Consider the following 27,219-nt stretch of genomic DNA (forward strand, 5'->3'; position numbering starts at 1 on the left):
AGGCCACACACTTCATCGAATCTGTAGCACAGCTATAGGAGCTGCTGCATCAGAGACCCGGGTTGATGACCTTGCCCTTGGATAATGTCTGTGTGGAGTTTGCACGTTCTCCTTGTGATTGTATTTGTTTCCTCCTGGTGCTCTGGTTTCCTCACCCACCCCAAAGACTCGTGGGTTTGTAGATTAATTGGCCTTTATAAAATTGACTCGAATGTGTTGGAAGTGGATGTTGAAGTGACTTAACATAGAACATATGTGAAGGGGTGATCAATGCTCGGCGTGGAGCGACGGGCCTATGTCCATGTTTAACTAAACAAAACCATTCATTGAAATTGTAGCTGGCCTGATCTGGCTCTGTATTGTTTTTTTTCACTTTTAAGATCAGATGGATCAGCATGCAAAATATTGGTGTAACCAGCCGGCTAAACATTGGCTAGATGACACATGTAGTATTATGTGTGGATTTGGTTGGCACACTGTAGGAAGGATGTTGTGCTAAAGAGAGAGTAGAGGACATTGACAGGATATTGCCTGGATTGGAAGACTTCAGTTGTGGAGAGCAATTGGGTGGGCTGGGCTTGTTTTCCCTGGAACGAACGAGTCTGAAGGGTGAAGGGCTATCAAAAATAAGAAAATGTAGGTTTAAGATGAGAGCAAACAATTTCAAAGAGAATTTGAGGTGAAGCTTTTGTGCCCAGAGAGGTGAATCAAATAAAGTTATTATATTTAAACAGGCACTTAAATAGGCAAATCATTGAAGGATTATCTAAATGCTGGCAAATGCGATTGCTGTACTTGGGCATAGGAATAGCATGGATATTGCGTGTTGTGCGACTCCATGACTCTGTGTCGGCACTGAGAAATCTTTAGTACCTGTCCCCAATTGCCTTTCAGGACGTGACAGTCAGCAGCTCTGTTCTTTGACCTCTTATGATACTGTTGGATGAAGAGTTTTAGCATTTAAAACCAGTGACAGTCAAGGAGCGGCAATGTATTCCCAAGAAATAATGGTGTGTGAATATAGAGAACCTGCAGGCACCATTGCTAAAGACCTGCTGGCCATGGCCTTGGTTGTAGGTGTTGCAGGTACAGAAAATGCAATCATTGTTATCTGGGCATGTAACCCGACTAGTATTTTTGCAGGTGGTATGCACTGCAGCCACAATATGCCAGTGGTGTGTTGAGCGATGGTTTAGGGTGGTAGCTGCTATTGTTATTGCCCAATATTATGGTAGCTGCTATTGTTATTACAACAATATTGTTGATGCAAAGGGGGCACAGTGGTGCAGCTGATAAATCTGCTGCTTCACAGCACCAGAGACCCGGATTCAATCCTGACTTTGGGTGCTGTCTGTGTGAAGTTTTCACATTAGCCCTTGACTGTGGGTTTCCTCCAGGTGCTCTGGTTTTCTCTTGCATCTCAAAGATGGGTTTGTAGGTTAATTGGTCTATGCAAAATTTCCCCTAGTGTAGATGATAAAGAGAGATAATGTGGACCGAGTGTGAGCAGGTGATCGATGGTCAGCATAGACTTGGTGGGCCAAAGGGCCTGTTCTCGTGCTTTCTCTCTAAACTAAACTTCTCTCAATTTTGTTGGCTTGCAGAAATCTTTTAACTCTCAGATCTGAACGTTAAATTCTTAATAGTTTAATAGCTTCAGAGCCACTCACTAGCTTTGAGCTTTCCATTGAATGATCAGGTATTAGTAATTTACTGAAAGAAGTAAACATTTCAGCTAAAACCAGCCACCTTGATTGATACTGCATTCAGATACATTCCAGAAACAGAGTATTCGTGCCGTGGTCACTGTAGCACAATCTTAGTGGTTTTATGAAATGAAATCTGAAAGCCCATATCTATGGAAATCGTATGTTCTAAGATGATTGCAGTTCTTAGAAAATACTTTGCTTGTATAATAGAAGTTTAGGCATTCATAATCCATTTAGTGTGACATGTTATTCAAATAGCTTCTTTTGTTTCATTTGCAATGGTACAGATCACATGCGATTAAGCACACCAACATATTCAGCATTAAAAGGGTTTGGAAAAAGTATGAGGAGTATGTCGAGTGACGGCGCCAGCTTTACTTTTCCACTGGTATCTGCAGCTCCTGATCAGCCTCCACCTGCTTCCTCAGTGGCTACCCCAACGTCGCAAGTCTCTGTAGCCGTGACTACCAGTGCGACACAGCAGTCTGTACCTCAATCCATGCAACAGGCTATGCTCCCGCCTGTACCGCATTCCGTGCCTCAACCAACTGCAGCAATCCAAGCCTTTCCTCCAGTGATGGTGCCGCCATTTCGTGTGCCATTACCCGGCATGCCAATTCCACTGCCAGGTAAGATACCATTTCTCTAACACTAATGTTATTCATGTCCATTTGATCATTTCCCTAGGTGGGTACTTTAAAAAAATATATATATTTGCTCCTTAAATACTTGTGTGCTCTATTTTGGTTGTAATCCTTGTGTCTGTCCTGGCTTTCTGCAGTAACAGGTCAGTAAAGCTAACCTGTTGGCATTTAAAATCATTAATCTCGCAGTTACGTTTACAATAGTGCATACATATAAACAAAGGAGCTTTTCTAAGACCTATCCAGAAAGAGGCTAGCGGCTTAGAAAACATACAAAACAATTTGTTGTCAATCTGATGGACAATTGCAATATGCTGCTGTGCTGAAAAGGGAGAGTCGTGCCTGGTTGTTAAGGTTTGGATTAAAGGCTAGTAAGTGGCTTCACCTTGAATAAGCCAACACCTTCCCATGATAGTCCTAACAGAATTCACGGAAAGAAAGATTGCAGCTGAAATTCTTTATTTTATACTACCCACCCAGGCTGCACATTGGAATTTCATGATGCAAAGTAGGCAATAAATCTATACATTTTTATTATATATTTTGTTGAATTCAAAAGAATAGATGGTTAATAAATCCTGTGTCAAATTTGCTCCCTGCAATATAGTTAAATTGAGCCATGAGAAAATGGCAGGCAGTGGTTTCAGGGACATCATGTTTGCATTCTCTAATTTTGAAATAGAAAATCGTATTGATGTTCATAGTCAATTGATTAGTTAGGCTTCATATTTTTCACTCTTTAAAGCTGCATTTATTTTTTTTTAAACAATCATGTTGGGTTTAGCAATTAAGTTTTCAACTTGGTTGGGAATTGACTGCAAACATTTTTTATGTTTAATGCAGCTTTAATATTTGGAATTTGAAATGTTGTGTTATTATGATGAATTGTGTGTGTTAAACTGCATGAAGAATATGAGTTGTATGTGAAAATTGTATGGAAAGATTTGTCCCAACCGGAGACACGTGAACTTGAGATGTTGGTCCAGATATTAGCTTGGCTATTGAAGAATTTAAGGATACAACGGGCTCTTTTCCTGCAATCTTTTACTGACATAGAAAGTGAAGTTTGGGAAAAGTAGAGAACGATTATTAGGGTTGGGGGGGGGGGTTACGTTTGAGGTGAAAATGGCAATGAAGCATTCTGGTGAGGACTAGTGCTAAGCTTTCTGGCCTTCATGGGGTCAACGCATTGTCAAATTTTGTACAGATGGTGCTGTTTGTCATCCTTGATCTCCATGTATCTTTGGTTATTTAGAGAATGGAAGTATATTTCCTTAGTTCTTATAGATAACATATAATGACATATAAGGTGATATCTAACTGCCTTATTCAGAAAGGGAAACAGAAATCACTTTGAGTTTACATCCGTCATTGAGAAAGTGCTTGCTTTTAATAAATATTTTTCAGAAAGTCATGGTACCCTGGATGGTTTTTTGGGATTTTATTGGAATTAACCTTGTGAACCTTCAATAGCAAGAATGTCCTTCCTCAAATTTGGAGACCAAAACTGCACACAATACTCCAGGTGTGGTCTCACTAGGGCCCTGTACAACTGCAGAAGGACCTCTTTGCTCCTATACTCAACTCCTTGTTATGAAGGCCAACATGCAATTCGCTTTCTTCACTGCCTGCTGTACCTGTATGCTTACTTTCATAGACTGATGAACAAGGACCCCCAGATCCTGTTGTACATTCCCTTTTCCAAATTTGACACAATTTAGATAGTAATCTTCCTTCCTGTTTTTGCTACCAAAGTGGATAACCTCACATTTATCCACATTAAACTGCATCTGCCCACTCACCCAACCTGTCCAAGTCACCCTGCATTCTCATAGCATCCTCCTCACAGTCACACTGCCACCCAGCTTTGTGTCATCTGCTAGTCCCCTTCAGTTTTTGGGGGCATGTCCCCTTCAGTTTTCTCTGCAGCATATAAAAGGCATGCTCAATTGGGTTCAGATTGGGTGATTGACTTGGCCACTCAAGAATTGACCATTTTTTAGCTTTGGATAAATCCTTTGTTGCTTTAGCAGTATGTTTGGGATTGTTGTCTTGCTGTAGAATGAACTGTCGGCCAATTCGTTTTGAGGCATTTGTTTGAACTTGAGCAGATAGGATGTGTCCATGCACTTCAGAATTCATTATACTACTACCATCAGCAGTTGTATCATCAATGATGATAAGTGAGCCAGTACCTTCAACAGCCATGCATGCCCAGGCCATAACACCCCCACCACCGTGTTTCACAGATGAGGTGGTGATAATAATAATAATAATGGATGGGATTTATATAGCGCCTTTCTAATACTCAAGGCGCTTTACATCGCATTATTCATTCACTCCTCAGTCACACTCGGTGGTGGTAAGCTACTTCTGTAGCCACAGCTGCCCTGGGGCAGACTGACGGAAGCGTGGCTGCCAATCTGTGCCTACGGCCCCTCCGACCACCACCAATCACTCACACACATTTACACACATTCACACACAGGCAAAGGTGGGTGAAGTGTCTTGCCCAAGGACACAACGACAGTATGCACTCCAAGCGGGATTCGAACCGGCTACCTTCCGGTTGCCAGCCGATCACTTAGCCCATTGTGCCATCTGTCGTCATCTGTGGTATGCTTTGGATCTTGGGCAGTTCCTTCATACTTTGCTCTTGCCTGATATAAGTTAATCTTTGTCTCATCTGTCCACAAGACCTTTTTTCCAGAACTGTGGTTGCTCTTCTAAGTACTTCTTGGCAAATTGTAACCTGGCTATCCTATTTTTGCGGCTAACCAATGGTTTGCATCTTGCAGTGTAGCCTCTGTATTTCTGTTCATTACATTTTCTGAAGACAGTGGTCATTGACAAATCCACACGTGACTCCTGAAGAGTGTTTCTGATCTGCCGGACAGGTGTTTGAGCATTTTTCTTTATTTTAGAGAGAATTCTTCTGTCATCAGCTGTGGAGGTCTTCCTTGGCCTGCCAGTCCCTTTGCGATTAGTAAGCTCACCAGTACTCCATTTCTTCTTAATGATGTTCCAAACAGTTGCTTTTGGTAAGCCTAAGGTTGGCTGGTCTTTAACAGTTTTATTCCTATTTCTCAGTCTCATATGGCTTCTTTGACTTTCATTGGCACAACTTTGGTCCTCATGTTGATAAACAGCAATTAAAGTTTCCAAATGTGATTGAAAGACCGGAGGAAAGATTAAGTGCTGTGAGCACTCTTGTACCTGCATTAAGGGGGCATTTAAACACACCTGAGCAATTACAAACACCTGTGAAGCCATGTGTCCCAAACATTATGGTGCCCTGAAATGGGGGGGACTATGTATAAACGCAGCTGTAATTTCTGCATGGTGAAACCAAAATGTATAAAAATGGCCTTTAATAAAATCTGACAATGTGCACATTAATCTGATGTGATTTCTTTTCTATTAAACATCTCAAATTGTGGAGTACAGAAGCAAATAAATAAATGATGGGTCTTTGTCCCAATCATTATGGAGGGCACTGTGAGTATATGTGAATGCTGGAATTTTCTTTGCCACTTAATAGTGTGCACTGATTGCATTGCTGTTATCAGAGAATCACTGTTTTTGGTGCACACGTGGGTAGTAGTGCAGAAATTCTGGAGAAATATGGAGTGTTTGAGTTGCTGTGCTGTAGATCCCTCCCCCAAAGGTTATCTAGGGTACTACAGAAGATTTGTTTTGAAATGTACACACAACAGCAATAAATGCTATGAATTTGGATCGCTGGCTTATTTGAAGAAATTACTAAATAAGTATAGCATATTGCAATAAGATCCCATATGGGAGGTTGGTCAACAAGGTGAGAACACACAGTATGGAGATCATACACTGACATGAATTGAGATGTGTAGGAATACTTTGAGGAGATTTCGCAGTGGAGCAGACGAAAGGTGTAGGAAATTAATTCCTTCTATCCAGAGATGTTGCTTATCCCACTGAGTTAGTCCAGCATTTTGTGTCTATCTTTGATATGGATGGAGAGATACAAGTGGGAATAAATCTTTCTCAGCTTGGCAGACTACGGCTAGCAGGGTATGACAGAGATTGGTTCTTGAACACCACCTGTTAACAAGCTATATCAACCCTTTGGCTGAAGGGACAAATGTCATATTTTCAGCTTTGCTGGTATAACTTTAATAATGTTGATTGTGAGTATGGAGGAGGATGCAAAGATGTTTCTGATGGGCATGAACAAACTAAGTGAATTGTGTGGAGATGTGAAGTCTTCCATTTAATGGTTGAAATGGAATGAAGTATTTTTTAAATGATGAGAGATTGGGTAATGTTGGTGTTCATCAAAGGGATCTGAATATGCTTTTAGAAATCTTGCTAAAAGTCAGGCAAATTAAGCAAGCGATGAAGAGGGCAAATGGTATGTTATTCCTTTTTGAAAGATGATTTGATTACAAATGTAAATGACCCAGCAGGTGGCAAATGAGTAATATATGTCTTAAATATGTTTGTTCGAAATGCTGCTGTGATGGAGAGATCCAGTGCCTGCTTTAGCCCTACCTTTGCTTTGATTCTAACAGAATTAGGAGAAAGCAAATGAGCTGAATAGATCTCATGCACTTCAGCATAGGAAGGTTTTAACATCTATTTCATTTCAGAGCAAAGGAGTTAAATGATCAATTTTTCCATCTAGTTTACTTAGTTTATGATGAGAGATTGGGTAATGTTGGTGTTCATCAAAGGGATCTGAATATGCTTTTAGAAATCTTGCTAAAAGTCAGGCAAATTAAGCAAGCGATGAAGAGGGCAAATGGTATGTTATTCCTTTTTGAAAGATGATTTGATTACAAATGTAAATGACCCAGCAGGTGGCAAATGAGTAATATATGTCTTAAATATGTTTGTTCGAAATGCTGCTGTGATGGAGAGATCCAGTGCCTGCTTTAGCCCTACCTTTGCTTTGATTCTAACAGAATTAGGAGAAAGCAAATGAGCTGAATAGATCTCATGCACTTCAGCATAGGAAGGTTTTAACATCTATTTCATTTCAGAGCAAAGGAGTTAAATGATCAATTTTTGCATCTAGTTTACTTAGTTTATATTTTGAACTGCGACTACTAATGCCCGTTGTGAGGACTCAGGTCCATAATTTGAAGGAGCCAGATATATTTCTTTTTACAGGCTTTTGAAAGAAATTGAGGAATAGTCGCAGAAAGCCCAGGATTAGCAGAATGTAGTCACTGGGATTGTACAAGAATATTTGTTTATAAATGGCATATGGTGGATAAAAAGCTATTTCCTCACAGCATAATTTGCTTTGTAATAGAGTAAACGGAAGCTTTAAATTGCAACTGTAATAAAAGAGCTTATGGCATGGTAAACCCAAATGAATGGTCACTTACTTCGAACCCAAAAGGATTTAGTGTAATACTCTGAATTTTTACAAAAGGGCACTAGAAATCTGAGAGATGTGGGGGTTCCTGAGCTGACTGACAAAAAACCACTTCCTCCAATTGTTAAAATCCAAGGAGTGCTTCCATTTAGAAATGGCAAGTTGTGCAGTATAATCACATTTAAACGTTTGTAGTTGACTCTCTGTTGGCTTTGCTAATTCAGCCATGTATTCAAGGAAGAGCCCATCCTGTGTCAGCTAATGCCATCCTTTAGGTTGATGGCACTATAATTGGTATTGGATTCCATAATTGAGGAGGGGAAAATGTTTTCTTCCTTAATCTGATTTATGCTTGAACTTGGATTTAATATGCGATTGTGCTAAATTTTAACACCAATTGGTTGAATGGAGCGAAACGCACGCTGTTTTAGAAACTGGGAAGACATATCCAAAACGACTGGCACCCAATTAAATTTAAGTCCAGCACAACTGAGTGTTTTAACAGAGGTAGACAAAGTGAAAAATTGAGTAAAAAATGGACAAAGTGAAAAATTATACAGCATGAGTAATTTAAAAATAAAAGATCTCAGCAGCATCTGATAGTAGGATTAATTTGACTGAGTTCTGCATTTCTGGAGAGAAAAACAAAACATCATTTAAATGAGCATACTTGGTTAAAGACCAATTTTGGAGTAATTAACATATCTGTTTGGCAAGATTTCAATCTGAGGGATTGGTTTCAGTGGGGATAAATTCATTCCAGCTTAGTTTAAAGCTGCATTATACTTTAATTTACATTTATTTTCATTGTTTCCTTTTGTGCATAAATGTGCATATTCTTCCTGAATTTGGTTTGCTATGTGCACTACTTGATGTTCAGTAATCTGTACTTTCTGTACATTATCTGAATGATTCAGTTATTAGATCCTGAGGATGTACCTATGTCAATTCTTGCAGGTTTACAAGTACAGTCTACTCCACTTACCTGTAAGTGCACACCTCAGTTAAGTGTCTCTTTTTTGTTTTGTTTTTAAACAAGCCAAAATTTCCCTTGTTTCATCAGGAGACTGTGGTATTAATGTTTGAATAGTCACAACAATTTTCATATAAATACATCTTCCCTTTGAGTTGCATTAAATTTATCCTATTTTTCACTGATCTGTTACTCTGTGTAGTTCAGGAAATGCAAATGTCTTGATGCTTTCCAAATGTAACTGTCTGACATGGTATTTTTTAAAAAATAAAGCATCATGATGTACGCAAGTTTTTTTCCTTTTAAATGTTTACCCAGGATAAGCATATACGTATCATGGGGAAACACAATACCATTAAATCCATTAGAATGCCAACTTACATTTACACTTCAAACAATGACATTAAAAGAATAATTTGATGTACACATGTTTTCTCTGCAATGTTGTACTGTATTTTTCCCAAGTAGTAACCTTAGTGAGGAATTGGAACATGTTTTTACTATAATGCAGCTTTAAAGTCAATACAGCACAGCTGACGCCTATCTTTTCTCCAACATGCTTGCTTATCCATTCCTACAGGTGTAGCAATGATGCAAATAGTCAGCTGCCCGTATGTAAAGACAGTCACTACCGGCAAGAATGGTAATACTTTAACTTAGTCCTTTCTGTCTTATTAGTGGCATGATATTTGAATGTTATGACTTTATTTTAACTGTCCAACTAAATACTCATCCCAAACCTCTGGCTTTATTTTAAGTGACATAGCATTATACAAATGTTCCATCAATAAAATAATTACTTTGGGGCTCTTTATTAGCATCAGCTTGGAAAATGCGATGCTCTGCGTAGTATTGCTTTGGGTTGTGCAATGTGGGGATGGGGTGATGCAAAATTAATAGTACACCAATATTTTTGCTTACATTGATTTGTTCATTTGTTAGTGCTTCAGTAAAGCCTCCCTTCATCCACTTTGTTGTACTACTCCCTCTGTTAACGAGTGCTTGTGTGTACAAATCCATTTCTTCATGCAAGGTAACTAGTTTGCATGCATGCTTTAAATTGTTGCCACAAAACCTGTCTTTGTAACTTTGTTCTTCAATTTCTTATAAATCTTTATTTTTCCTTAATTAGTTTTGTTAATATAGTTTAAACATTACAAAATAATTCTACTTGGAAAGAAAGGAGAACTCTGCCATTATAATAATTGTGGTTGCAAGGAATAAGGGACTTATTTCCAGCATTGTCCAATTATGAGTCTCCTTTTGATGCTAGAAGTTAAAAGTATCTCTTGTTCCACCATCACATTAAATAGTCCCTTGCATTTATTATGAGCAATCATTCTGTTGTACTAATCTTTTGTGGTTGGTAAAAATCCTCTCCTGCAAGTAAATTTCTCTTGACAAATGATTGAGTTCTCAGACCTGGTGTCTTTGGGGCTCATCTATTGGATGTTACCAAGCACACTTCTGTGGAGAAATAGTGCTGCACTCCACAAGTGTTTTCATAATGTAGTATTGAGGAATAGGAATGTTGTTTCACCTGCCCACAAGCCCATCATTTTGTGCTGGACATCTTTGTACTTACTGGCTTTGAAAGAACTTCAAAGCAGCAGATCTTGTTCCTTCATTATCCAGAATGTGGTTTGATAGGATATCGTTCATGGGCATAAAAGTCCAGAGTGTTTTCAGTGAGAGTTATAGATGGTGTGCAGCAAGACTGAGATGAGAGAATGTTTGATTTATCACTGAATAGAAAGGTGACACCTTGTGCCTAGGCTGTTGAGGTAATTTATGTTGATTGTCACCTTTCTTCAGTTCCATGGTTTCAAAAAACTTGGGGATTATTAAAAAAAAATGGGAGAGTGAGCACTCATTATCTTTCAGTAGGATTTGAAATTGGCATTTGATTTCCCTAAAGGGATGGACTTGAATTTATTTGCTAAGTTATGTCCTATCCAGCATCTCGATTATTTTGCAATCAATGTATCTGTGCAATGTTCTCTTAATTTCTGCACTTATGTGCTATTTGCATTCAGGGATCAAATGTACAGCTAACTTTCAAAATTTTCAATTTGAAAATCCACATGTGCCAAGGTCACCTGAGCAAAACTGAAAATTATAAATATTAGATAATGAAACACAATTATCTTTCCTTCTTTCAACAGTTAGCTTAAATGCTATAAATAAAATAAATACAAGTGAAATTATTACTTGAAGCATCATGCAACACCCTTTGAATTCAGAAATTCATCTGTTTTTCTCTAACAAATTAAACTAAACCCTAAACTAAACCACAAATTAAAATGAAGGCAGAGGTCTCATTTTAATAGACATTTCTGTGCATTCTGCTTAAACCATTAATTTAGAATTCTCTCCATACAAAATACATTTTGTTGAATTTGTCATGTTTATTGTTGGTGGTAGGTGGGTATTCCTTTGAACCAAATTGAATCTTTGTAAGTTGTGCTCCATGAATATTTAATTAAGTATAGGCCAGGCCACAAGCCCGTTTAAAATTTACAGGGAACTGCTGTGTTGAAATCATTTCTATTTGTATGATTGCTTGCTCCCAAGTTGTATACAAAAAAATAATGTATTATGTCACTGCATGTTTCATCTTGTAAAATGCAGAATGAGTTTAAAGGTGATGTCATTTTTGCATATTACTGCAACTTGGGATGTAAAAATGAATGGACTTTTAAAAAAAAAGTGAAGGTAGCAATGGAAATTGTATAAAGATTATCAAATATATAATTTCATTAGAACAGAAGTTTTAACTCACATTTCCTTTGGCCAAAATGGATTTTATATTGAACTAATCATTTTTATAGCAATATTGGCAGTAGGAGCAGCAACTTAGAAATGACTGAATCCACTCAAACCATTGAAGATAATGATTGTATTGATGTGTTCTTATTAAATAAAGGGTTCAAAATTCTATGACAGACAAAAATATTAGTAAGAGGTCAAACTGTGGAAACAGAAAATAAATGTTTAAAGCTCGAAACATTGTTTCTTTGACTGAGAGAATGCATTTTTTCAGATAGGATAGTCAAAACAGGTTCTGATGCAGTCTATGTTTTTGTTCATGTTAGTAAGAATGAATATTGTTATCTTGCATTTTGTTCAGTATAAGAATGTCGCCATACTGGTGTAACTTCACCATGCTCTTATCCTTTTCAGGTATGTTGCCAGGAATAGCTCCACCTATGGTGCCGATGTTGCCTCCACAGGTTACAATGGCTTCATCTGGCCATCTCGGAGGTATTCCAGGATCTGAATGGACAGAATATAAAACTGGTGATGGAAAAACATATTATTATAACAACAGAACCTTAGAATCTACATGGGAGAAACCGCATGAACTGAAAGATAAAGGTAACTATTCACTAATTTGCAAGAAGAAAGTTAATGGCCCAATTAAATGAAGGTTAATTCAGTTCCAACTGAAGTAGAGTTCTGTGATTACCGGTTTCCAATGGCATCTATACAGGATGGTTAATATGTCAAAGAAGTTAATGAGCTTTGACAAGCTACTTGCTCACTATGGATATTGTAGCTATGTCTGTATCTGATCTACATCCACACTAATTCCAACCAAGTAATAATAATGTACACAAGTGATGTGAATGAGCAAATTTGAAATGAAACAAATAAATACAGTTTGACTTTGACACTTAATCTAGCTGATTAAGGTTGAAAAGGGTCCTGCTTAATGGGACAGCAGTAATAAATCTTTGTAATTTTGTAGAAACTGCTTCAGTTCCTCATTCAGTTTCTAGTGCTGAACTTGAAATGAAACTTGTTGTAGGGCAAGCAAGAGTGCTGATGGAGTCAGGATAGATTGATTTGTACGGATACAAAATATACATCTGTAGAAATTGCAAAATGAACTTGTATAGGTACAGTATGTTCTGCATTCTTTTGTTTTATTAATTTTATTCTTCAGTGTAAATGACTGGATCTACTAACATTATAAACAAGCATTGGCTTGAAGTTCATTGCTGCACCCAAATTTATTATGACCAAATACCCAGGTGAAGCATCAATCTGCAGTAGATCATTGTCACTGTTGCTTCCATGACCATTGTTTCTTGCCTAGTATTATTGGATAATTTCTAATGCCACCACAATGCAGATATAAATTTGGTGTTAGTTCTGCATTTAGACTCTTTTATTTAGAGCACAGAAAGTTACATTAGATCAGGCCGTTCAGCCCGCGATGTCTGTACTGATCGCTTTTGCCGGCAAATGATCCACATCCCTGCAATCTCTGCATATTCATGTGTTTCTCTAAAATCCTTTTAAACTCCACTATCACATCTGCCCCTCCATCATCCCTAGCAGATGTTCCAGGCACCTACCACTGTAACAAAAAAATTGCCCTTTAAACTTTATTTCTCTGATATTAATTCATGCCCTCCAGTATTTCACCCCCCCCCCCCCCCCACGATAAGGATTCTGACTGTTTGCCTTTTCTTAACGTCACATTAGGCCTCTGACGTTCTAGAGAAAACAATCCAAGTTTATCCAAACTCTATAACTAAATAGCTTCTATAATTTCTAATGCCACCACAATTCAAATATATATTTGGTGTTAGTTCTGGCACAAAAGTGTCAGACACAAACAGAAACCGCCTTGGTTGTGTTTGAGTATTCCTGCTGGAATATTTGTTGTCCTTTAAGAGTTTGGTGAAATGTATGAAATATCAACTAACTTCATATGGATGCGATCTTCTGGACGTGTTCTGCACTTCCTGAAAGAAGCCTTGCTGATATCAGTGTTAATTTCACTAGGACTTTTTAATGTGTATTAGCATGTCTGTTGAAACATTATTTGAATTGGAAGTTAGTAATTAGTACTGTAATTGCTGCTGAAGAAATTACCGCTCACGGAGGTTCTTTCTGTAAATAGAGGTGTGCCTTTCACTTTGAGTCAGGAAAACAAATAGAACGTGAGCCAGTGGAAATGAAAAAGGAAGAGTTACCAGAATACTCCCTCCTTTCCTGAAGGCAACATTTTCCTGCTAAGATCCATGAGTTCCAGCCCGAGTCCATGACATGGGCTTATTCTGTAAGAACTGGAATATTCAAACACAACCAAGGCTATTTCTGTTTGTGTCTGGCACTTTTGTATGTACACTCTTGAATAACAGCTTAGTTAGTAGAATTTAAGTGATTTTTTCCCCTCACTATTAAGGGCAACTGAACTCTTGGATTATTGCTAAAACTTAACTGGCCCAGTAAAAATTTACTGTTTCAATGAAAGCCTTTAATTTGAGTGGTGCATCACAAAGTTTGGATTCTGATATTTTGACTTTTTTTGTTTTTTCCTAAAGTGGGCGCTGTCTTCAGTTGCTCAGCTTTGGCGTCATTATTGGATCATGCTAATCCACTGTCCATGCTAATCCAACAGTCTCCACTGTTGCGCTCTCCATCACACTGAGTGTAGTCTTCAGTGTTTTATCTAAAGTCGGGTGTACTTTCATTCTCAGCTTTGTACTTCAAGGGAAGAAAACAAAATTAGTTTCATGTTTTAATGGTTAACAGTGGCATGATCAAGGGACATCTGCAAAATGCTGAGTGCCTACATTATTTTCTGTATAGTGGAGAAAGAAGTGGAGAGACCAAAAGAGCTGAACAAAGAGCCAGCAGAACCTGAGCCAATGGAAATGGAGGTGGAAGAGGCTAAAGAAGAACCTCCGAAAGAGAAGAAAGAGGTTTGTGGAAAGTGTGCAGATAGCCTGCATGGCTCCATTCAAGAGAAAACAAGATATCTGTCTCTTAATTAAGTACAGAGCTTATTTCTTATTTAATTTTTCTTGTTCGCATTCTCTTTCTCCAACTGTTGGCACAGTTGCAGCATCATTTCTTGGGTTGGGATATGCTTGCTCATATCAGTTGAATTCTGGGCAGCTCTATTCTTGATTAAAATCAAGCAAACACTGGGTTCTTTTTTTATTAAATGTGCCATATGTATAAAATAGTATTACTCCTAGAATTGTGGACTTGTAATCCAGCGTTCCAATCTCATAGACAAATGATAATCTGGGAATTTGAAGTTTTATTTAGGCAAGATTGGAATTTGACTTTTAACATTAACCAAACTTCTCTCTTTTGAGAATGGATTGTAAATACTGAATTGCTGGAGATGCCCAAATCCAAGGAATTCCTTGAAGGACAAATTATTTCTGAATTTCTAGAAGGCATAAATTGCAAGTCATTGTCCTATTTCTGTTTTTTTCATGTTTTGAATGTTTTGTTGATCAGTTACATTATGTGATGTCACAAAATGTGTTTTCCCCCTATAGATTGTTTGTTACGAGGGAGATCTGTATTGTTTAGTGTATTTTACTATGGGCATGGTGCAAGAATGGCATTCATCAATGTCCATTTAACATGCAATTAAAATTTTAGCGCACAGCTTTGTCATTGCTGAATTATGTCCTGCTAGAGATTTGGAGGAATTGCATTCAGTGCTTCAACCACGTTGAGAAAATTTGAGGTTTGGAGTATGCTGGTGATATTTTCAGCTTGCAAGGTATCTGTTAGTAAGTATACTCATTTTATTGTTGCAACCTGCAAACAAAACTCCATGATACATACTTGACCTGCACAGTAAGATAAAGAGCTTAGACGAGTCCTGCAGTATTGATCAATAAATCTTTATAACTCAGCGGTCTGTTGTTCTAATTTCTTTAGGAGCCAAAGGAGGAGATATTGACTGAAGAAGAAAAGGCTGCACAAAAAGCTAAACCTGTGGCTACTACCCCTGTTCCCGGCACACCATGGTATGTGGTGCAGATATGTTTATTAAACCATTCATCTATCAACAAATTAGGTTAAAACTATCCACTATGGTAAATGAATTTCTGAATTGATTGATGTTCCAGAGACATGATTCAAAGTCAAATGCTGTCCTTGCCAGCGACAGAGATCACAATTAAAAAATAAATAAATAAATAAAAAATCCACCTGTTCGTTATTTCATGGACAGGGGCTGATTTGACCCTATTAATCAATTTTGAAATGTGTTTATTAATTTATTATTGCATAGTATTGAGACTTGGCAACTGAGTTGTTGATTGGTAATTTGCACATGAAAGTTAACTATTAAGAGCAGCTATTTTTTTACTGTAATTTTGATTGGTGGTTGCATCTGGCTGATGCTGGTTAATTTATGAAATGGAATGGTATGTAATCAAGTGTACTAAATGTGCCAAGAAAAATGATCTCAAAATCCTAAAGAAAAGGACAGGAGTGCTTTAGGAAAGTGTTATCCTGAAACACATCAATATTATGAAAGAGCAGTTATTGGTGATCGTGAGACACACAGAGTGGCTATATCCTTGGGACCTGACTGAGGCCATTGTGGGAAGCAAGAATATTCTATCTTACTTGGCAATGGATGAGGTACCAGGAGATTGGAGGGTGACCAATGTTCTGCCATTATTTAAAAAAAATGCTGCAATGACAGGCTACAAGGCTACAAACTTATGAGTCTAACATCAGTGGTGAGAATGTTACTGGGGGGTATTCTGAGGGTCAGGATCGACTTGCATTTGGAAGGACAGAGACTGATTAGGGATAGGTAGCATGATCTTGTGCATGGGAAATCCTGTATCTTAAATGTAATTGAGTCTTTTGGAGAGATGAGTAAGAGAATAGTTGAGAGCAGTGCATTGTCCATAGTCTCTATGATATTTAGCAAGGGATTTGACAAGATACTGCTTGGTAGAATGGTCCGTACAGTTAGATCAGTTAGGATCCAGGGTGAACGAGCCAATTTGGAAGTGCACATGAATGGACAGGGCCCTGGGAATTGTACAGAGTTATCCCAGGGTACAGGTACATAAGTACCTTCTCGTCCAATTTGTTATAATATGACAAACAGTAAAGAACCCACAGCTAATCCCTAAGGCACGCTAAATAATGAAAAAAACAGAATGGCGTGCTTACCTTCATCAGATGGGGCACAAGTACAAAAGTTGGGATGTCATGTTACATCTGTGTAGGATGTTGGTGAGACCACACATGGGATATTCTGTGCAAGAAGGAACTGCAGATGCTGGAAAATTGAAGGTAGACAAAAATGCATGAGAAACTCAGCGGGTGCGGCAGCATCTATGGAGCGAAGGAAATAGGCAACGCTTCGGGCCGAAACCCTTCTTCAGACTGTGCTGTTCTACTCAATGACATAGGAAAGATGTGATTAACCTAGAGAGTTGTGAGAACCTCTACTTCAAGGATGTTTGGAAACCAGTGGTAGGTTGGCAAGGCTTCTTTATTCACAGCTTACAGGTTCAGACAAGAGGAGAATAATCTATCAAGATGAATCGGTCTTTGCTAATGTACAATTTTACTTTATCCACATACTTCATTTGACTATCTCTGATTCCCTTTCTTCCCTATTAAATTGGGTCATGTTTAATCCTTATTGGTCCTGCTCCAAGGGGGCTGGTTGGCATTACCTCATTACCGAAGATTGACATGAAAAGCTGGAGTAACTCTCGACCCGAAACGTCAGCAGTTTCTAACACACCCACTTCAGCAATTCTCTGCAAACCTCCACAACAGGGTACAGATAAGATTTACGTGCATTTTGATGGGATTATAATGAGAAACTGGATAAGCCTGATTTGTTTTTCCTGGAGTGAAGGCTGAGGAGTGACCTTACAGAAGTTTACAAAATCATGAAGGGTATAGATAAAGTGGATCTAGACGTCCAGTGTGGGGATGTCTAAAACAAGAGGTCAAAGGTTTAAAGCAGGAGTTTGCAACCTTTTTCATCCCGTTTACCCCAGCAACTTTAATAGCACATAACAATGTTATTTCACTTATTTATGAACAACTAATGATGAACAGGTAACAGAACGGAACACAGTCAATCAATGAGAAAAACTATGTACAAATCCAGAATCAACAAATTTCTCTCCCGGGTAGGCGAAATTTACCCTTGGGGGGGGGGTAAATTTACCCCAAGTTGGGAACCCTTGGTTTAAAGTGACTGGGGAAAGATTTAAAGGGAACCCGACATGCTGAATGTTTCACATGTGCGATGGTGGGTGTGTGGAACAAGCTGCCAGACAAAATGGTAGATTTGTTACTATACAACCTTTCAAAGGTCATTGTTTTAGAAGAATGTGGGTTAAAATGAACTAACTCAGGAAGGCATCTCGGTCGGCAAGAACAAGTTAGGATGAAGAGCCTATTACCATGCTGTGTAACTAACTGAAGAAGGGTCTTGATCCGAAACGTCACCCATTCCTTCTCTCCAGAGATGCTGCCTGTCCCGCTGAGTTACTCCAGCATTTTGTGTCTACCTTCTACCTCAATGGCATTTGGTTTCCTTGCAATGAATGTCATTTATACTTCTCCATCAAATTAGAGTGAGGTTTCTTAAATTTGAAAATATCACACAAGAAATAACAAGATGTGATGGTCAGTAAAGTGACGTTTCGTTCTGGTGAAGTCAAATGTGTACTTGCTTGTTTGAAAGGCATTAGTTGTTTATTATTCAAATACTAATTTCATGGTTTGGTTTTCAAAATTTAAAACAGATGAAACAGTCGAATACTTGATTCTTTGCTCCATGAATTGGCCTTGCTGTCTCCTCCCCTTCCTACCTCTCCCTCAGCCCTCGGGCTCCTCCTCCTCCATTTTCCTTTCTTCTCCCCGCCCCACCCCCCCCATCAGTCTGAAGAAGGGTTTCGACCCGAAACTTTGTCTATTTCCTTCGCTCCATAGATGCTGCTGCACCCGCTGAGTTTCTCCAGCATTTTTGTCTGCCTATCTCAGTATCTAGCTATGTTAAATTTAGTGCTCAAAGAATGTGAAAACATATAGCCCTGCCTCTAGGAGTGATGCTAGAGATTTTATTTACAGCAATGACCTGCTGCTGGCTTAAATTATTCAATTCCTATTAAAGATTTTAGTTTCAACCTGCCCAAAATGCACTTTAAGGAGCAACTTTGAACTTGGCCTTGCTGATGTGATGTCCTTTTCTCACCTTCAGGTTTTGGTTTCTCCCTACTGTCTTGTAATTTGTCTTGCTTCAGTTTATTCATGTCACACCCAATCCTCAACCTTAGATTCACCAATTGACCAAGAACATTCTTTGTTGCTTCACTATATTGCTGTAGGTTTTCCTATGTCTTAGATTCCAACTTTGTTTTCAAGAACTTCGAAACTTTGGAACTATTTACCCAAGTCATTTGTCCGCCTTATAATTGTCATGATTATAAACCACAATATTTGTGTCTGCTCGTGGTTCCTTGAAGTACCTCACTTTCTTACCTCTTGATTTCTTAGCATTTTGGCCTCCATCTTTGTCTTATTTTGTCAGTTTTAAAAAAAAAGAGTTGATCCACCCAAAGACAGACAAAAGTAATACTCAATGAAACATTTGATTTTAATTTTAGGTGTGTTGTGTGGACTGGCGATGAGCGCGTATTTTATTACAACCCAACAACCCGCCTGTCAATGTGGGATAGGCCAGATGAACTGGTTGGAAGAGCAGACGTTGACAAAATTATCCAGGAACCTCCTCACAAAAAGTCATTTGACAGTGAGAAGAAACTTGGTGAGAGATCCTAGTTATTGTTGCAAGCGTAGCTGCAGCATTATTTCTGATGATATAACAGTTGTTATTTCCAATCTTTGATGCTTGGACAAACATTGAACGAGTGTTCCCCAAAGTTGCAGTGTGCTTGAAAATGTGTTGGAGTGAATGTGCTCGCTCAAGTATGTGGTTTTTGCAGGTGTGAATTTGGTGAACTTGCATGTGTGAATTTTGCTGAATGGTCGCTGGGTATCATTCTGGAAAGAAAACAGCCTAGCATGATTGGTCCAAGTGTTGATTTGAATTGATTATTTTTAAAGTTTAAATATTTAAATAAAGCAGCATTTTTCACAACAGTTGGTAAGTTGATTTTTTTCTAGCACTCCCATTCATTGGTGGTTGTTTTTTTTGCTTTTAACATGTACATTTATGCATCTGTCTGAAGACATGTAAATTTAATGCCGTTGAATTTACTTCAAGTTTAAAATGAATCAATTTACCCAAGAAAATATTTGAAATTAAATGTTGAACAAATAAAATTGAGTTGTAAAAATGGAAAAAAAAGAATTTTGTTCGATCTGAAACATTACCTTGTTTATATAGTGAGAGAGGAATTGGAACCTCTGGAGGATGAATATGATGATGAACCAATTAAAGCAAAGAAGCGAAAGTAAGTGAAGCTTGAAAAACATGTTGTACTCGTTGTGAAGTTCTATAAGGTGAAGTTGTGAAGTCAGCTGTTACTCAATTTATTTTTAGAATACAGTTTATTTTGGTTATTGTTTCAATTTAACTGCATATCATTTTAAACATCTGTTCATATGAATATTAATTGGAGCAGGGTTAGACCATTTGGCTCATCAAGCCCTTGATTCCTCATATCCTGGCATCTATCTTTGTTTTGAGTAAAAATTAATAATTAAACCTTCACAGCCCTTTGAAATAGAATGCCAAAGATTCACCACTGCCAAGTAATCGGATCTCAGGTCACTTCAGTCCCAAGTGGCTTATCTGCCTTTTGAGACTGTAACCCCCACCCCTTAATCTGGATTCTTCAGCCAGGGAAATTTTGCAAAACCAGCCCGTTACTTCTTCATATCACTAATTCAAGCTTGAGTGCAGATATATTAACATCAATCTCTTCTCCAGCATATCAAAATGAGCACTATTTTATCACGTACAAAAAATATTCTGTTTTAGTGAGTGGTAAAGTGTGTATATTTTATATATTTTTAAATACAGGAAGGATGATCTCAAAGATCCAGAGTCTGAGAAGGAGGCAGCTATGGAAGCTGAGATCAAGGCAGCCCGGGAGAGGGCAATAGTTCCACTGGAGTCTCGCATGAAACAGTTCAGGGATATGCTGCTTGAGAGAGGGGTAAGCACCAATGTGGATTCTCCACTTGTATGCAAGGCCTGACAACTAAATAATTTTTAACTTTAGATTAACGTGCCTTTGTGTTGCCGTGATTGCTAATTAGATTTGTCTTTTAATTAGTGGTGAAATTAGTTTTTCTTCCGTGTTTGATGGCGATTGTTTATCAGATGCCAAGTGACATTTGGGCTGATTGTTTCATGAGCCTATTTTTGCGATACAATAATGTCTTGCGTATTTTGGGATAATTTTGACCAGAGTTTGGACAAAAACACTTAATTCCCATGTTGTAAAGTTAGACATTTCCCTCCCAATGACCCATTCTGCCAGATGTGAAATCCCACATAGTCCAAAATAAGTCTTGGTGAAAATTTTTGTTTTGATGCATTCATTTATGGAATGTGGATATTGGAAGGAATGGTGATGTTTTGTACCTGAGTGTCGAGCTCAGCTCGGCTTTCTCTGAGGCTTTTTCTACGATTCAACCTTTGATTTGCAGTTATATTTAGTTCAGATCATGTAAAGATGCGGGATTTCCTTCCCTCGATGTTTTATTTTGGCAAATGAAGTAGTTTTGTGAAGACAAAGGCACATGAGATTCTGTTTCTGGAATCTTAAGCAAAAAACAAATTGCTGGAGGAACTCAGTGGGCTCGGCAGCATGTGTGGAAGGAAATGGGCAACGTTTCAGGAGGGGAATCTTCTTCAGGCTGCTGTTTTTTTTTTTTTTGCATAATACTAGTACCAGCTGTTTATTCCAAATGTATTTATTAAATGTATTTAAACACTGGTTGTTTGAATCTTTTCTGCTCTTTATTTTTAGTTAAGAATCTGTATACCATTTTATACAAATTGTTCATGATATGTGATTATTTGGACCGTCAAACCATTTAATATCTATCCACGTTAATTGCTTTCTATGATTTTATGATTGAGTTTACTCCTGCACAAAAAAAATGCCTTTGGTGCTGATGAGCTGACAGCTCTGATTGCAAATTAACTGTTTGATTTGGTTTTCTTACAAGGCATACCTTAGGAATCACCCAGAATTTTTATCCAAGGTCGCTTTCCAGTTCCAAACAGGTCAGGATGTAATCCTGCAGTATATGCACTGCCATGCAAATTAGAGCTAGAACATTGCAAGCATCCAAATGGTGGAAACAGAGTCTGAAGGTATTGTGTGGCTATTGAAACAATTCCGACAGTCATTTAGTTCTTGTGGTGGAATGACATAAGGTGGATGGGTATCAAAGCCTAGCTAAACCTAAATCCTGCAGGCAAGGTGCTCGACAATTACACTGTAAAAATTGTGTAATGCCTTTTCAAAGCCACTGCTTGTGTATCTCAATGTGGTCCAGTTTAGTTGAACATGCAGCTGCTATTGGAAGCAGTCTTCTCACATTTGCTGACCATTATTTGAATATCATTGATGCTGGTGCTTTTTTTGGCACATTGGCTTGAGAATTTTTTAAATGATCCATTCGTAGTTGCACCATATCACTTGATACTAGATTTGATTTTCTTGATCTGATAAATATAAAAGATTAAACTGCAGTAAGCAGATTCTGGAAATCTGGAATAAAATTAGAAAATACCCAGCAGATCAGGCAGCAACCTGTAGACATAAAAAATGTTATTACTTTAGCTCATTGACCTTTCATCAGTACAGGTCCACGCTAGGTTACAACGCCTGGTTTATGTAAAGCCAGTACATATGATAATTTGGGGGACTGGTGGCATGTATTTGCGAGATGCTGTGGGGCTGCCGGCATCTTATGCTGTATGGCAGCTCCATTTGAGGTAATATCCAATTAGTTGAGTTGCATAGCCTGATTTAAGTGTACATTGCTCTTAATTGACGCCTTGTTTTTATTTAATTACATTGCCAGAAGCCACGTTTCCGTCTTGTGAACTGTTGGGTTATGACTGGTTCTCCGTGATGGAACCCTGTTGTAATCTGAGCAAAGAAACTGTAGTAGGCAAACGTGGTTTAACTTCCAGAGAAAGATGAGGATTAAAGAGAATATTGAAGTTGGAGTGGTGACCAAGGGAAACTAAATGTTCGTGCTAGTTAGAGGCATTTTAATCTCCCTGAGGAAAACAAAAGTTGGAGATATATGAAAAAAGGAGGAGGAGAAAAATAAAACCGTGCTGGAACTGAGATATGGATTGGAGAAGTGAAACTTAGTTGATGGCAGAAATCTGAAGTAACAGCAGAGAATGTTGGAAGCTTCTCTCAAGAGGCAAAGTTAACCTTTCAAGTCCATGAGTTGTCATCAGAAGTATTCAGTTCTCTCAGTAGCTGGAATGGCTGGTTGTCTATATTTCTTGAATTCACCCGAGGTCTGTAATGTGTTAAGTTGGAAGATGAAATGCAGCGGAAGTTCAAAACAGAATACTGGGAATTATCAGCAGCTCAGGTTGCATCTGTGGGAAGAGAAAAAGAATGGTGCCAAGTGAAGAGTTAAAAGGGCTGGTATTGCTTGTCTTGGAAAGTGTCATCAGAAAGGGGAATGGTTTGAAGGCAAACACTTTTATAAACTTCATAAGAAATGTTTGGTGCCAAAAACGGTGGTCAGAGTGGGATAGAGAATTCAAAGCGACATTGGAAAGTTCAGGATACCCTTGCTGATGGAATATGGATGTTCCACCCGATTTGCATTTGGTGAGAGGAGATCAGATCATAAGCACCTACTGCACTTGTCTAAATTGCAGGAGCTGCAAATTAATTTCTATTTCAAAAGAATGCTTGAGTTGGCGGATGGTGAGAAGTGAAGAGTTTAAAGGGCTGGTATTACAAATCCTACAGTTACATTGGAAAGGATCAAGAGAGGGGGAATGGATGCAGTAAAGATGGGTAAGTGAACCAGTGTTATGGAGATAGCAGTTCCTTTAGAATACTGCAAAGGTTCAGACTCCATGGCGGGGGGGGGGGGGGGGGGGGGTTGGTGATAATGTCTGTCGTGGAATCACATTAAATGCAGCAGAAAATTATGGACCATGGACAATTGAATGTGGGGGCTGGCAGGGTTGTAAAGTGGAAAACATTCCCTTGGTTTGGGAGTACAGTTGAGAACCTTTGTTAACCATGATTGGTTGCTAACATAATCTGTGAACTGGGTAGAAAAGGTGAGAAAGGGAGGAATTGCCCCATGTGAAAGTGAGAGCACAGTGGAAGTTGGCATCAAAGCTGATGAAACTTGCACGTTCAAAGTGAGATCAGGAGGTAGTGTAGATATGCCCATTGAAGTAATTGGGGGGGGAAACAGGTGAGAAAGAGGGCCAGAGTAAAACAAAACAATGACTGTTTCATGTTCCATAAAGGGTTAAATCTTTTGGCTCGCATGAAATCTCCCTCCACAGAGACATTTTAATGCTCTCCCTTTTTTTCTCGCCTTAGACCTTGAGATTTCACTTATATTAAAGACTCTTTTTCGTTGTGTCTATTTATAGTCTTGGTGAATAGAGGATTTGGCACTATGTGGACCTTGTTTTGCTAATGAGCATTGGATTGAAGAACAGTGTGTCTCCCATCCATTCTCACAGATCAAGGGAGTCCATAGGTTTGAAGGAGTTAGTGGTAGATAATCAGCTTCAAATCAAAATAAGGATGAAATGCCACTGGTCTTTGCACTTGTAGAAGTGAGACTAAACAGGTCTGTAATGTCATGGTGCGTAAGAAGGGACTGCAGATGCTGGTTTAAACCGAAGATAGACACAAAAAGCTGGAGTAACTCAGCGGGACAGGCAGCATCTCTGGAGAGAAGGAATGGGTTTCGTTTCAGGTCGAGACCCTTCTTCAGATGTCATGGTGATGTTTACATGTCCATACTCAGCATGTGATTTTCCTAATGAGATGAGCTCATTTCCTGCTCTGTAGAGGGTGAATGCCATTTGAATAAATATGTTGATCCTGGGAGGTAGGTAATTTAAATTAATTACACTCCCTGCTGCTTTCTTTCCTCCTCCCCCACCCACATGAATACGATCATCAATGAGAATACCTTTTTGAAAAGTTGATTAATATGAGCGACTGGAGACTTCTTTGTTTATAGCTCTGCAACTTAATCCTCCTCTGGCCTAGCATGATTGCTTAACTGTAGGAACATTGCATAACAATGGGGCAGCTAAGTGCTCTTCATGTAACCATTATTTAGCCTTTGGTTGAAGCCAATTTAACATTTCAAGTATTATCTTCATCTGAGATTGCAACAACCATGTGACTGAATCGAGGATCAGTACAATGGTATTCCATGTGATCAGACATAAATCTGAATACTGGAAGGTTGACCGACCAAGGTATACAGGCTGAGTCATAATCATGCTTAATAATTTCTGCTTTACCTTCTGTAAATCCGATTACCTTGCTAGTATTTTAACAAAATCTGTTTGGCATCTGGAAAGATAATGCATGCTATTATTAAAACAATAATTATAAACAGTGAAACAAAGCAATATTTGACAGCAACGTTAACTGTGGTTAAGTCTCAAAGTTGCATCCTAGCCTGACCATGGCTTGCCCCCCTCCTATGGGATTGAAAATTCAACCTACTTAATTAAAATTTCATTCAATAATCTACTTCGTAAGAGGCAAATAATCTGACTCTTGCATTTGGCTTAATGACATTTTGTGCCTTTTAGTGTGTGTGGACAAGCTTCCTTATCTGAGGGTAACTAACAGGACTGTAGTCTGTATTTCAAGTCTCTCAGCATTTTAAAGCTTAGCCTCGTCTTCTCTCCCAGTTATCCTGCTCAGCTGTCATGCATACATGCATACTCTTACCATAATTTTTAATCAAGAAGATTTTTAATTTTTAATGTTACAACATAATTCTAAAAATCCCTTTTTCAGAAGTTACACATGCGACATTGCTACTTTTGCACCATGCCACATTTTTACGTTAATATATTAATTCCTCCTGTCCAATATCATTTTTTCTAACATCTTCCATTTAATGTGTTCCACAGTAAAACTTGAACTTCAGATACTTCTGCATCTGAAAAAAACCCTTAATTTTATTAAGCCATGGAATCTAAATTAATAGTGGTTGCAATCAAAAGAAAAAAAGTTCAAGGCTTTGGTTTGGTAGGAACTCCTGCTGCAGTCATCTTAAATGTCACCCGGTGGTGGATCTTTTAATGAGAAACTAGATGTCTGATATTTTAATTGTTTAGTGGTATTGAAGGCTAATTAGTGGAAGAATTGGCAGCGTCCTGCTGTTTTTTTGTCATTTTGAATAGAGATGTCTTATGCAGTAATTTCCCGTGGATGGAAGGGATGGATCTTTATATAGATTTGCTTGTTTGATCACCAGAAGGAAAAGGAAACAAAGCCAATATTCACCCCTTGTTCGTTTTTCCTGACTTTTGTGGAATATTATTGCACAGGCACATGCAATACTCTGGTGTTTCATTTATCTAAGCCTTGAAGGTGAGCGTTAGTAGGTTATTTGACCATAGAGATGATCGTTGACAATCTTGACACTGGACGTGGGTTGACTTGACCATAATTTTCAGCAGTGGTACAGAGAAAGAGCATAAGCCATCGCTGTTTCCTTTTTGAAAATTCACCCTGACAATACCATGAGTAATAAAAGACTCCCAGTTGCTGTACTGAGTAAAATCAATTAATGTAAAACAAAATTAAAGTTGGAGAATGGTGTTTGGTACGTGCTTTGTTACTTGCACCACTTGGACTTTCAGTGAAGCATGATAATGTCATGGTTAGTAAAGGATTTGTATGGCAGTAGAAATGTCAAATTTGTATTAGCATTGAGGTCTTGTTCACAAATGGCGACTTTGCCAATCTCCAGCACTTCAGTGGATTTGGATGGATTTAGCTTAGTTGTTATTTGGTTTCTCTCTTTTAGGTCTCAGCATTTTCTACGTGGGAGAAGGAACTTCACAAGATTGTATTTGATCCGAGATATCTCCTCCTCAATCCAAAGGAGAGAAAACAGGTAAACAAAATTACGTTGTTGGGTTAGAGGAAATTATCTGCACATTGCTCCTATTAAAATGCTGAAGCAGAAAAATATCAGTGAATTGTAGGAATTCTTTGTAAATTCATTCTCCCCCTGCATTCTGCCCCATTTCCTTAAAAGACATGGCTTGATTTTACTGTGATTCATTTTGACAAGTATTGGTAATTCTCTAAAACCTTGATGGACACATTTGATGTGCAGCAGGTGTGGTAAACGGCATCTAAATGTCAGACACCATTTCCTAGGACTTCCATCCCTATCCCCCTGATAATCTCTGACAGTTCAAAAGGTTTGTCATTTAAAAAGGCTTTAAATAAAAACTCAAAAATAAATGTAATAAAAGCATTTGCAAATAATATTAAAAAAACGTTAAAGTAAAGCACTTGCCTGTTCCCATCATGTCAGTAACCCAATTCAAAAGACTGAATCGGTCGCTCATACCAAGTTCTGTGGCATTCGTTGGACCTCCAAACGCCCAACAAATACCTCACTTGCAGAGTTGGATCCTGCTCTACCAAGAATTTTTGATTGTCTTCGAACGAGACCTGAGATTGAAAGAAACTGCAGGAAGGATTACGATGGAACGTGGTCGTACTTTTAATGAAATTTCCC

At 38.4% G+C, this 27,219-nt stretch overlaps 1 protein-coding gene and 1 long non-coding RNA gene across 6 annotated transcripts in view; one reads left to right on the forward strand and one right to left on the reverse strand.

The window, feature by feature from the left end:
* Positions 1-27,219, forward strand: part of tcerg1 (transcription elongation regulator 1) — a 74,865-nt gene that overhangs the window by 17,257 nt on the left and 30,389 nt on the right. For 2 of the 5 annotated variants that reach the window (XM_033029985.1, XM_033029988.1), the window contains exons 5-14: positions 1,994-2,338; positions 8,673-8,702; positions 9,269-9,331; positions 11,872-12,066; positions 14,296-14,408; positions 15,391-15,479; positions 19,110-19,270; positions 19,853-19,919; positions 20,492-20,627; positions 26,494-26,583. In XM_033029985.1, coding sequence (XP_032885876.1) covers positions 1,994-2,338; positions 8,673-8,702; positions 9,269-9,331; positions 11,872-12,066; positions 14,296-14,408; positions 15,391-15,479; positions 19,110-19,270; positions 19,853-19,919; positions 20,492-20,627; positions 26,494-26,583 — 1,289 coding nt within the window. The remainder of the gene's footprint in view (positions 1-1,993; positions 2,339-8,672; positions 8,703-9,268; positions 9,332-11,871; positions 12,067-14,295; positions 14,409-15,390; positions 15,480-19,109; positions 19,271-19,852; positions 19,920-20,491; positions 20,628-26,493; positions 26,584-27,219) is intronic. The other 3 variants (XM_033029986.1, XM_033029987.1, XM_033029989.1) reach the window with 3 other exon arrangements.
* On the reverse strand, positions 13,540-25,389 carry LOC116978678. Its single transcript, XR_004413501.1, has 3 exons — positions 25,276-25,389; positions 16,179-16,181; positions 13,540-13,550 (listed from the first exon to the last, which is right to left on the reverse strand). It is a non-coding gene; the product is annotated as an uncharacterized LOC116978678 (long non-coding RNA).

This window comes from Amblyraja radiata, chromosome 11 (genome assembly GCF_010909765.2).
Source record: "Amblyraja radiata isolate CabotCenter1 chromosome 11, sAmbRad1.1.pri, whole genome shotgun sequence".
In the NCBI taxonomy this organism is placed as follows: Eukaryota; Metazoa; Chordata; class Chondrichthyes; order Rajiformes; family Rajidae; genus Amblyraja; species Amblyraja radiata.